At 41.4% G+C, this 13310-nt stretch overlaps 3 protein-coding genes across 4 annotated transcripts in view; all 3 read right to left on the bottom strand.

Moving 5' to 3' along the window:
• Positions 1 to 13310, bottom strand: part of LOC126562266 (uncharacterized) — a 472552-nt gene that overhangs the window by 126242 nt on the left and 333000 nt on the right. The window lies entirely within an intron of this gene.
• On the bottom strand, positions 6013 to 7411 carry LOC126560825 (platelet binding protein GspB-like). Its single transcript, XM_050216775.1, has 2 exons — positions 6455 to 7411; positions 6013 to 6327 (listed from the first exon to the last, which is right to left on the bottom strand). Exons 1-2 carry the CDS (start codon positions 7409 to 7411, stop codon positions 6013 to 6015), a joined length of 1272 nt encoding a protein of 423 aa, XP_050072732.1.
• LOC126561599 (box A-binding factor) overlaps positions 10175 to 13310 on the bottom strand; it is a 35955-nt gene continuing 32819 nt past the window's right edge. The window contains exon 4 of the mRNA XM_050217845.1: positions 10175 to 11653. Within this exon, the coding sequence (XP_050073802.1) occupies positions 10239 to 11653 (1415 nt within the window). The 3' untranslated portion in view covers positions 10175 to 10238. The remainder of the gene's footprint in view (positions 11654 to 13310) is intronic.

Genomic DNA, 13310 nt, shown 5'->3' with positions numbered 1-13310 from the left:
GTCGGAACGATATGTACGATAGCCGCTCATTCTAAGTCAGCCGCTCATTGTCACATGGACGGCTAGTTTTGGTATAACATCGTGCTGCATCATTTTTCACAGCTTAGACTCAAACGCTGTCTGCATGATCCAACTTGTGACTAGGATGACTGGAATTTAAAAGCTATTTATTTTTTTTTTCAATCAAATCGCTTCCCACCTATTGGTCAACTGAATGCTGTTCAAATACAAGCTACATAGGACCAGATGCAATCCAAGAAAAATTTACACAGCATTCTATACGAAATCTTCGATGGATTCATGGACAGGTCCGTGATACAGTTTTATGATAAACATCGACGTCATTAAAATCCGACTGCATTTATACCAAGAAAACTGCTAGGAAATATGTCTGATTCTTATCTGAACCAACTAACCGATGGAAGAAATAGTTTTGATGATTCTCACGCGTATCCACATGCTGCAGCGCTAGACCCGGCAGAACGTGGAAGACTTCAGAATATTGAGAAGGCAGCAGACCCGACTCTTCCAGTACAAGGATCGCAACTTCAGAGTCAGACGAGCCACTGATGCAGCAACTATTCCACTCGGGGAAAACTCGCAAGTTTATGATGAGTGCGACACAAAGCGGTTTTATAGTCGGGCGAGCGAGAGGTGATCAACCAGAGGTGAGCAGTTGCAGGAGATAGCGAGCCTGGCGCAGGAAGTAGAGAATCGCAGTACTACGATAGCCAGTGCCCTAGCCATGCCTTGGTGAAGTCACCAGCGCCATCAAACAGCTGAAATGTATCATATTAAAGGGCAACTGTGCTCATTTCCGAGCCATCAATGTCTTGAATGCTGCCTGTAAAATCCTGCCCCGAATGCTCCTCTGCAGACTTGCGCCCTTTCCTACAGTTTTCGTCTGAAACTATCAAGCTGGCCATGTTTGAAGCAAATCGATTACCAACCAAATTACTCTACGGCAGATCCTACAGAAACCCCGAGAGCACCAGATCACTACCTGTTCATTGACCTTTAAGGGCCACTATAGATGGGGTCAGTGCATGGCGAGAGTGTCGAACATACTGTCGGGATCGTTCGAATCTTACCGAAGTGAGGCAGGGGAACGGATTTCTCTATTTGCTATCCAACACTTCTGTGGTAGGTGTCATGCAAAGGAAGGGTTTCGACATCCGGGGCATGATTTTCATCCGATCTTCCGTACTCCTTGGCTTCTCGGATGACATTGAAATTATAGGACCCGACTGCAACGCAACTTCAATATGATTGGATTGAGGTTCAAGGCTACGTAGACAAAGTGCCGACTTGGACTGTGATAGAGCCCAACCCGTTAAAGGAGCGTGAGTATCAGATAACGGCAAAGGATCTCGGGGTTTTAGATGATTTCTACTAGCTTTTTACAATCGTAGCTTCGGACAACAACTAATGCAGCGAAATCCGGGAAATTGTGCTTACTGCGAGCTCCACAAACTTCTGTGATCCAGATGACTCCAAGAAGATACGAAATGCACGATTTACTGCACCTTGATACGTCCGGTAGTCCTCTACGGGTACGAGTCTTGGACTGTGCTGACGGAAGACGCCAATGCACTCGCCATTTTCGAGCGGGGGATGTTAAGGACTATCTTTGGCGGTGTGTGCAACCAGGGCGTGTGGCGAAGGAGATTCATTCTCCTTCGCTAGCTAGCACGAGCTAGCTGAGCTGTTTGGCGGTGCAGATATCCCGACGGTAGTCAAAACCGGAAGGAAGAATGCCGGACTCATGCCCCACCAGAAAGATGCTCGTCAACGACCCATTCGGCACGAGGCGTAGAGGAGCACAGTGAGCCCGTTGGCTTTCCTCATACAAAAATTCGTTAAACATCGAACCAATAGTTAATGTCATACAATTTTTAATTAATCATGTAACGGGCATTAAAGAGTTAATAAATTTGATGAAAATAATATTGCTAAATGTCGTCAATATTTGAAATTTCCATATCAATTATGATATCTTTCGAAACTGTTTGACTGAAAAATAGATATTAAATTTGAAAAAATATATCAGAACTGTGCTAAAGTTGAAAATAAGCTAGAAAAAAAGCCTGTTTGAATTTAAAATATTATCAATAGGCTTATTTTATCGTTCGATATTTTTTAGCCATCTTCAAACATGTAAAAAATTAGTACTAATTGTAGTAAAATCAAATTTTTACAAAGTTTTTTTTTCTCTGTTTAACGAATAAAACACACTCAACACCCCGGATCTATTCATTCACTCCATTCCATTGAAAACGCATTTATTACGTGCCGGTTCTCGACGGTGGAGCCGCATCCCTTAGCGCGTGGCTACATAAATACACACATAATAACGTTTCTTGTTTTTTCATCTGATTCTCCACCAAGAAACCAAAACCCAATCTAGCTAATGATGCTGTTCTCGTTTCTTTTTTTTTGCCTTTCATACAAATATTTGTGTGAACAGTTGCTTTTTAAATTTTTAATTGTCCTCATCCTGTCTACAAAAGAGCACAAGTTCCCTAAGTATTTATGTGTGTGTTTTGGTTTTGTTAATCGGTCACTTCGTTCCTGTTCCTAAAGTGGATAATTTTAAATCTTTCCTATCACTCCTCGACGGGGTACAAAAATAGGATTATGCTCGCTACATGTTTAGCGTACAATTCTTCGGCTAGTTTATTAGTGCTCTGTACTATTCTTAAAAGCATCATCATTCCGAACGTTGGATAACAGTATATGCATATATGTTGGTCATCTATCATTTAAACGTCCGTTCAAACCTGTCACTGCGTATGATGCACGATTTACATTAACAAAAAGGTTCTTCTAAAAGCTCTCTCTCTCTCTCTTTCTCTTCTCTCTTCAACACTTAGAACGTACCGATCGCGATACAGACAAGGAAACCAAATAGTGAATTTGAACCTTCCGGAGCTTCCGGATACGGTTCAAATTCGTATCTCTCTATCTCATTATCAATCAACGACGCTATCAGTTAATTTACTCCGTCCAGCTTCCTCTTTACCATATGTTTGTTAATTTGTATCTCACTTGCAATTAATATGTATACATTAGGTTCGGTTTTGTCCGCCCGTTTTCGATAGTTATCCTCAATTTAGACGTGCTTTGTGTGTATATATATATAGTCATTCTGCTCTTTTTCTCTTTATTTTCCATACAACCGCCCACGTTTACCCTTCTGTATTTAATATGGACGAAAAATTTGTACGTTCTGTAAACCACACTCACACAAATACAGCCACACACACACACACACACTCACATCTAGATATACTCCTTTCAAAGATAGTGAAACTCTGCTAGCTGGTAAATTACAGTCCATTATACAACAATGACAACACTTTCGGTTTCTTGTGGACGAGCCAAAAAACAAAAACACCCACTACCAAAATGCGCGCTGCTGCATTGTGCGTGTGTGGCCAATGAATTTCATTTTATATATCGCTTATAAAAATATCCAACCCGTGCTGTGGGCTGCAACATTACGTCCTTACTGACAGGGCTTTTATCCTTAGAGTGTTTTTGTTTTTTCCTTTCCGGTGATAAGAATGAATGATACGCGTAGACAAAACACACACTGAGCGAAATTGGAACTGCATCATCATGTTTTTTTGTCTTTTTGGACAATGTCTTCAAAATTTATCAACCGACTATACTTTTTTTTATTTTAGAACGTTAGTTCAATCTATTTTGACCCTTTTTTAATGATCAGTTCGAAATTTTTGCGAACCATTTGAGCAGATAATTTAATGAAAAAGGGTGCGAAATAAAAATAGCAACACATTGCTGACGATACATCATGGTCAATTTTTGTCAAGTTTCGGCTTCGGGTTTGATTCAACTGAAGTCTATTTTCACTGGGGTTTAAGTTTCAAGTATCAATAGGTCAAATGTAACATTTTAAATTATGATAAAATAAAACTATAATGCATGCTCTTGTTCTGTTCTTGGAAAATTAAAATAACTGAGGTCACATATCTTTACGTGCAAGACGAAGCTACAATACGCTGCAATATAAGGTAATTTTTATAGAAGATTAATAAATATTAGTCACAATCATTGGCAATGATGATAGGATAGGTGCTCTCTGTGGTACTCTGGATTGATGGTGGTACTCTGATAATTAAGGGATATTTTTTTCCTTTCAAAAAGAGCTTCCACTGGTGTTGATTTCAAGGATGCGTAAGTCAAAGGATGCAATCTGAATGCTAGGGAAGATCATAAGCGATCACAACGAGTTTTACATGGGTTGATAGTTTGTTACCACACGACTCATAAGCCTGAACTGAGTAAAATCGGGTTTCCACAACTAAAATTGAAAGATATTGTTGGCCAGCACATCTTGTGGAAAAACTTGTGTCGAATATTTTTCGTCACAATTTAGGAAAACAGCAAACAATTAGACAACTTTGACAAGCTATAACGCAGAAATTCCTGATGGCTAAGGGCAACTGATGGTACACTCATGAATATAACAAAATTGGCCAAGAAATCACTGCTTATTGCAATCATTCGAAAGTATACAGCGAACTGTCATTAAAAAAAATCTTGAAAATGCAGTTGGATTTGGTTTTCTGTTCCGTTGAATATAAAAATAAGCTATGGTGGGGTTATTTTTGGTTCGCTCCCCTTTTCGTGAATTTATCTACTTAAATGTAAATAGGTCGCAAATATTTCCATGAATTTTTTTTTAAAGACTCAAAATAGATTAAACAATCATTCTCAACATAACAAGCAGAATCGGTTCACAAATTTTGAAGATATTGTCAAACAAAAACATGGATTTGCTGTTCTTATTTCGCTCGGTGTACACACTACAGGGCTGGGCCCCTTTTGTCAGCTCGTTTTGCAATGCTCTCCTGTATATCCTACACACAAACACACGCACACATACATTTACACGTCCGCACCACAATGCATTCAATTTTTGTCAGGTACTGTTCTATTAAATGGTAAAAATAGTTAGCTTTATTCATGTGCAACACGTGTCGAGAAGCACGCATAGCACGTCGGCATATATGTATACATTTTATATATTAGTATATCGTATATTGGTATATTGGTATATCTATAGGGAGGGGGGGAGGGGGGTTTCTTACTCTTTCTTTCTCTCGGTTGCTTCCGGTTGCACATTCATCCATCAACACTACTGTGACATCAACAACGGGACGACGGTCAAGAAGAAATTCATCCATTTTCGAGATATCCCTTCTTTGTTTGTGTTGTACCCAAAAACACTAGGACGAAAAACACTCGCGCACCACCTAATTTCTACTAACTACTACCACTAACACACTAATAACACTTCGGAACGCCGATCAGATCCAACGATGGATCTGTTACAGTGGTGTGATCAAGCAGGGCAAAAACGATATGAATGCACACATTAACAGTTGTACAGTTGGTTTGGTAACTCTTCTCTTGACAACCGGGTTTTATGAGTATAAGCGTACACAGTGGGCACACCACTACTAACACCACACAAGCATAAAGCCACCTGTGCAAACAATTTCCTGGATCTTTCACAAGATCGCAAAAAACACAGATTTCCCGTCCTAAAAACACTATTTCCTCCTTTCCTATTTTTGTTCCATACAAACTGACACAAAAACACATCACCTTTCATCGTTGTGTATAGGAGTTACCCATAGCCTACTTGCTAACATTCTTACTGACATCAAAATTCATTCGTTGGGATGTCTCTCCAATAGCGAATCCCTATGTCACCTTTTCTTCAACAATGCGTACACACGTACACACTCACACACACACATGCTTAACATCATACCAATAGAGAAAAAAGTCACTTTAATATCCTACCAAATACACAATTGTTGAGAATCGAACCACAACAAGGGTTATGTTCTCCCAAAAAAATGGAAACACGCTCAATGGCGGACGCGTTTCCATGCAAAAATTGTAACCGACAGATATAACATCGGGGGTTGTTTTTTTTTTGTACCAATTTTTTCAACAAATGTTAAACTACCTCCATTACATCGAGCCCGATTTGGCATAGTGCCGCAGGTTTGATTTTGTACCACCGCCGCCACCACCACCACTGTCATTGGTTGGGGTAGGATTTTCGGCCGACTGCCGTTCGTGATATTCCTGGAAGCAGGGCACGATGCACAGATTGGTTTGACATTCCGGACAGTGGTACTTGGTTTTGCGGCGCAAGATACGTCCGTGCGCATCGATCGTGTTCCAGCAGAAGTTGCAACCGAGGGCAGGCCCTTCCCGTACCACCGGACAATGGCTCGAGCGTGGATTATCCAACCCTGGTATGTCGGACGAGCGGGATGAGGTCTAAAAAGAAAGGAAGGGAGAAAGAGTAATGATATGGCTGCTCGGTTTACAAGGGTTTTCGAGGTTATACAGGGTTTTCCATTATATAACGAACACTGTAAAACCTCCTTCGCTAAACGATCCTCACCAATGGCGTTGATATCGACCGGGAAAGTTCATCACCCTTCACACGGATTGTACTGGTCGGTGCGGACGTAATCGTGGTAGGATTGGACTGCTTTTCGCCTGCATTACTAACGACACTAACGGCCACCGCGCTTGTTGCCGTTTGTACAGCCGGTTCGGCTGGTACGATCACCACCGTCGGACCGGAGCTGGTACGCTCAACGCTCGACTGTAGTTGAATCGTTGGTACAGCACTGGTCGGTGTACCGGCAGCCTCCTCGTCCGAGTCCGTCTTCAGTGAGGATGAAGGTGTTAGGTAGTGTGTGGAGCCACTGCTACTCGTAACCAGTGTTAATGGCGTCGAACTACCGCCACGTTGTCCCGTACCGGGATGAGAGAGCTGCCGTTGCAAGGTGTACGTTTGTAACGGTTCAAACGTTCCACCCGTACTCCCGTGGCTGGTGGCGGACGTTTGACTCGGCAACAACGGATGCGAATGTTGCTTGACCAGGTACGCTTGCTGGTGGGTGGTGGGTACGGATAGTAAATGGCTGTGCGATCGATCACCTGCCCCCGGGCGACTTTCACCCGACGATCCGATCGGTCCACCGATGACCGAGATGGACGACGAGAGTGGCAGGATAGGTTCGGACACCTGGCGCTCGAAGCGGTGGTGCGTCGGTACGGTCAACAGATGCTGATGACCGTACTGTGCCGTAGGACTATTATCATCCGACGGCGTATCCGGTTCGTACGGTTGCTGACCGGTCGAGGAAGAATCGCTTTCCTTCTTAATGCGCTGCTGACGTATCAGTAGACGACCACGCTTGGCTACCGCACTGACAATGTGACCACCGGACGTGGAGGTGGACTGTTCGCTGCTGCCCAGGCTGCCGGTACCGGTGGATGATTCCGAGGCACCGCTCGACGCCGATGAGGACGACTGACCGGGCACTAGTCCAAGCGCCATACGTGCCATCTCAGCCACTAGACGGGGAAAAATAGACCAAAAAAAGAGCGAGAAATAAAATAATAAATCTATATTTTGTAATATAAAAAAGATGATACAGTAAAATAAAAGAAAAACAATTAATTCAGCCTCTCGAAATGTAGGAGGAGGGGGAAAGAATATGCAAATAAAAACAATAAACAAACAGAAACCATTACCAAACACAGCCAATAAATGATAAACACAGATTTCAGTTTGCTTCAATTTATTTAAATTACTCACATAAGTAAATACTTATTTTTTCACAGAACGTGTGTATGTGTTCACTTCTATCGAATCATTTTAGTCCTGTATTTTTTTGCATTTTTCCTCATAATTTTCTTCGTTTTGTCGTTTTTCTCTTTTTTTTTTTGTCAATGGATTGTGTTCTGGTATGTTTGTGTTGTTTTTCTCTTTATTTTTTATGTATAGTTTTGTGTACAAGTGTTCTTCTGATTCCGAGAATGGCCTCTTGTTTTGTTTAATTAGTTTACTCGGCATTCGAGCTCGACACTGCTCAACCGTCTGTTTAAAACAATCAGTTTTTCCACCGCTATATTTTCTTCTTTTACTTACATACTTTTGCTTTTCGTGTTCACCTTTGCTGGTTATGAATTGCTTCTTTCCGGTTCCACCTTTCCGCAAAACAATTTAAATTAGGATTGTTTTCTTTGACCTTGCTTTTTTGTTTTGCTTTACCGTTCTGCTTCTTCTTTGCAGTGTTTTGACTATGCATGGGTGTTATATCTTTTTCCCCCCACTTTCAACTATTCCCTTTCCGATTTTGACTGCGTGTTTTACTTTTATATTACACTAAACTTACCAGCGGTTTATTGATTTATACAAATTTTTCTCTTACGCTTGCCGACGCATATTTGTTTTGTATCTTACTTACGCACACACACACACAGTTATCTTTATTGTTTGTGTGCTCATTCTTCATACCAACGTTATATGCCACTTTTCGCTTGTATTTTCCATGTAAATGTCTTTTTGTTTCGTCACAAAATGCTTTTGAATGATATTTGTTTTACCTGTTTTTATCATGTATTTTCAAACTTCTTTTTTCCTCCAGTTCCAGTTTTGTATAATGTTTCGTGTGTCTGTAGTTTTCTTTTACTGTTCTTCTTATTGCTATTATCGATCATGTGAATATGTGTCTTCTTGCTGTGCTAGTGTAACTTGCATTCATTGCAAGTAATTAATTGATTATTTTACTCTTCAAACACACGCTCATCAATTTACGTAAAGATGACTGTTTGCGTAAGTTTTTTTTTTTTAACTCCTGTTTTTGTTTCCCTTCCTTTTACTCCTTCCACTCCACTTTCTTACCACCGTTCATCCATTTAGCAAGACTTGACTTTAAGGTGAGATGTTTTCGCTGTCACTTTAAAACACCTCACAAATATACACGTATAAACTGGCTAAAAAAGAGTTAACAAAAATACTATTTCTTCCATCCGGATTGGATTTATTTTTACTATACACTTTTTTTCTTCTGTTTCTCTTTTCATTCCTTCTGCTTTGTTCGACATTTATCATTTTTCTTGCCTTTTTATGTATTTTTCGTTTTTGTTCTTTTCTATTCGCTACTACATTATGTTCATTGTTAACACTACTTACTACTATTAATTTTACAACTATCCTTTCGTTTACGTTCGCGCTCTGCTTCTTTCTTGCACACATTCTCTTACTGTCTCAATTATCCTTGGAGCTGGGATTTGAAAAACTGTGTTTTTTTATGCTTAAATACATGATTTTTTGTTAAGAAACTCGATATTTTCTTTCATTCGCTTCCCTTCTCCAGCTGTACAATCTCTTTTTGCCACTGCATTTCATCCGGTCTAGCATATGCCGCAGTCGAACCAAGTCTCTCGTTCTCCCCGTTTAGATGACAAACATAAATAATATTTTACACGATAAGTGATCACTTGCTTTTAAACACATACAACGTACAAGAAACACACATACACACATACACACATGCACACACACACATATACACATTACACACATGCACAAGGGGAGAGGGGGGTATGACTTTTTCGTCGAATGAATTGTGGAAGTCGCTGGGCTTTGTCGCCGGAGTAGAGGTAAACCCTATTGACAAAATTGCCTTAATAATCACTATTAGGGGTTTTTTTTTTCAATACAAATTTGCCTTAATAGTGCCTTAATAGGTAGATTTTGTCAATAGAGAAGAATCAATTAATCCAATGGCTGTTGCACATGTACCCTCATCTACTATAGCACATCAAGCGCTCTTCGAGCACCGGAAAAAGATTCGTCTCGATTAGGAACTAAATTGTACCAGATTGAAGATATCCCAGAAAAAAGGACTTTGGATCCAAAAACACACAGAAAAAATTAACCTCCATTTGAAAAGAAAAATATAAATTATGCTCACTTCAACAGGCATATATTATACAAAGAAATATTGCAAAAAAAAGACATTATATCTCATCGAAATACAATGATCTGAACGTATTTTATGTATACTTTGCATTCAGTAAAAAAGTGTGACCAGATGCAATAGGAGAAAATGGGACAATAGAGGACAAGATGTTCTCCTTTATGTACACTGCTCATTTCTTACAGCCTTACAGCAATTACATTACTTTGTGACTTCAGCTGTTGCGGAACCGTTCAATTGGTACGTGGCAAATCCGTGGACAACACCTTCGTCTCATGTTTCCGTCACCTCCGTTGTGTGACAGCCACCAAGCGATAGGATGGCCGGGTCAGTACTAGCATCACCAGGGCCACCACCATCACCACCCCCATTGCTTACGGTCACAACACGAAGCCACCCGTCCCCTTACATGGAGTTAAAGTTGAGCCCCTGCAGATTTACCGCGCCCGTATTCATGTTCACCGTGGCCGTATCCGGATACCGCTGACGGGACATCTGATGCAAGCCGGCCGTGGTCGTAAAGTCGACGTGCCGCGTATCGAGAAAACCCATCACACCCATCGGATGTCCGTGCGGGGGACACATAAGAGGGGTGGTGGACGAGGCGGCAACGACGGCAGCGGCAGCCGCAGCCGCAGCAGCATTCGTCGTATCGTTGCCTTGCTGTTGATGTTGGGTTTGCTGTGCCGCAGTGACTTGCTGCTGTGTTGCTTGATGTTGCTGCACCTGTTGCTGCTGCTGTTGTTGCTGCTGCTGCTGCTGCTGTAGGGACATGTTAAGCGCAGGGGAGGAAAGTGCCGTATCGTAGTGCTCCATCGAGGCGTTCTCATCACCGGGCGGAGTGGTGGCCGTCGGCGGTGGCGATATGTTCGGTTCCAGCTTGATGCGATTCTTGATGCTCGGTCGGCTGATAGGGTAACCGCGCTTCTTATACTCTAACCACAGCGTTCGATTGTTCACACCGTACAGACGGGCGGCTTTGCAGAAACCAATGCCACCGAACCGGACCGCCTCGAGCGCTCGGAGGAAATTTTCATCACCCTGCGGATTGACGGATCGTTTTCGCTTGACCGGTTGCTGGACCGTTCCGGTGCCGGTCCCGCCCGTTCCTGCCACCACGCCGGCCGCTCCGTTTCCTGCACCAGCTGCACCACCACTACCCGCCGTCGTACCATTGCCGCCTCCTGTCGGTGCACCGTTGCCACCAGCGGTCGCACCACCATTGCCATTCCCGCTGGCATTCGTACCGGAGGCAGCGGTCGCCGTTGCACCGAGCGGTGATTGATTCGGTGTGCCGGTACTGTACACCAGTCCCGTCGCTTGATCGCTCCCTGTTTGGGGGGACGTGGGGGTGGACAGGTTCGACGACTGGTAGCTGTTAACCATACTGTTCGGGTTGACCGATATGATCTGAGGCGAGAACGGATGCTGATAGATTTGAACCGGTGTCGTCGGTTGCGGTGTCGTGGCGTTGGAGTTGGTGGTTGACGCGTTCGTTAGGCCACTGTTGTTTCCGGTAGCCGTGCCGCCCGTTCCACTGCCCGGTGCGCCACCATTTGCCGCACTGTTGGCACCATTACCGGCACTACTTAAGCCTTGACTATCACCCTGGTGCTGTTGCTGCTGTTGATTCGTTTGTTGATGATGCTGTTGGACCTGCTGCTGATGTTGATGTTGTTGCTGCTGTTGTTGTTGTTGTTGTTGTTGTTGTTGTTGCTGCTGCTGTTGTTGCTGTTGTTGCTGTTGCAGTCCTAAATTCGTCTGACACGGCGCAATGCCAAACCGCGAATAATTCGTATCGATTACCGTCCATTGCCCACCTGGGAACGGAAAAGGGAACAAGAGAGCTTTGATTATTTATTTGTTTTCTATTTAATTTCGTAACGCGCGCATATTCTGTCCTTTCTCTCCTTTCTATCTTTTTACTCCTCTTGGCAATTTGTATTCTTTTCTGTTTCGCTTCCAATTTGCTTTTCCACAAACGTTCTGAAGCTTCCAAGACAATTTTTTGTACTGATTTTTTTAGTTTTTAAATATTCGCTTGATACAATACCAATAATATAAAAGCTTTTCCGAAAGATCTTTTAAAAAAAGGAAACGAAAAGAATTTGCAAATTCACGCCACTGTGTGTGAGTGTATGTTTTGTAGTAACGGTAATAGTAGTAGTAGTAATAATAGTGGAAGGAAATGGGTTCAAATTAACCGTGCGTTGACCGTTTGCTTCTCTCTCTCTCTCTGTTTGCGTTAATCGTAACAAAAGGGTAACAAAAAATTACCAAAATGAAGCCAAATGCCACGTGATTTATTGATTTAAAAACAGTCCGACAATTAAAAACAAAATCTAAACGAACAATAGTGGAATGTGGCATTTTATTGGAATTATTTTTAAAAACGAAAAAAAAAATTATACAACCGCTTTTGAATTGTGGCATAGATATTTGCCCACAGTATTGTTCGCTAAACTACCTAAAGTTACTCGACTGATTACTATTTATTTCGTACATGCTTGCGTAACTGTTGCTATTATCTACTTTTTAACAACAACTAAAATTCTCAAAAAGAACCAAACGGTACAAAACGTACTCTAGAAAATGCTTTGTAAAGTAAAGTTAGAGAAAAGGTAAATAACAAGTAAACTACGCGCACCGGACTGATAAACGATTAATGTCATTCATCAAAAAAAATGTAAAGAACAGTAGCAAAAAGGGAAAAAACGAAAATCAACGTGCACGATTAAAAGTAGGTACGAACGAACTTTCTAGCATCCAAATTTAATTTAAAAAAAAAAATAGTACAATCGATCATACGCGGTATGAGCAAAACCATATCAGAAAGTACCCGTCTATTGACTCTTTACAGTTGTTTTCAGGTTTAATTTTTGCTCTCTTTTTCGTTTCGTTTCAACCTCTATATTGCTTTTCCACTTCTTTTCATCGGTCACCTCAGTTCGCAGTTATTTTATTCGAGTGTAAAATTAAATAAAAAACAAATAAATACAGGCATCGTTTTGTTCGACTTTTTTTTAACGCATTTGATGTGTTTCTTTGTTAACGATGTGCAGTACGTTGCACACGTTTCATTTGTTTATTGTTCATCTTTTTATGCGTTTCTTTTTTTTTTCACAATACCCGAGCTCTCTCTGTCTCCTCTTTCGTTGCACCAAAATTTTGTTTCATTTGATTCATTTAATGTTTATTATACATAAAAGATTTTAAATAGACGTTTAAAAGTTTTGTTTTGTTTGATTTTTGTTCATACACACTACAATTTAGAGGAATAAAAACACCACAACAAAGAGTGAGATTAGATTTGATTTTTGTGACACATTAGATCACGAGCTTTGGTTAAGATTATTGTGTTCATTAATACTATTGCTGAAACATGGTTTAGCGCGTACTTAGTCAGTAGAAGTAGTAGAAGGGTATTGGAGGGTGAGTTGTGTTTGGATTCCGGAAGACAGTGGGTTTATGAATGTG

This window comes from Anopheles maculipalpis, chromosome 3RL (assembly GCF_943734695.1).
Source record: "Anopheles maculipalpis chromosome 3RL, idAnoMacuDA_375_x, whole genome shotgun sequence".
Taxonomy (NCBI): Eukaryota; Metazoa; Arthropoda; class Insecta; order Diptera; family Culicidae; genus Anopheles; species Anopheles maculipalpis.
The sequence above is the reverse complement of the archived record's forward strand: the minus strand, read 5'-3'. Positions and strand labels throughout refer to the sequence as shown.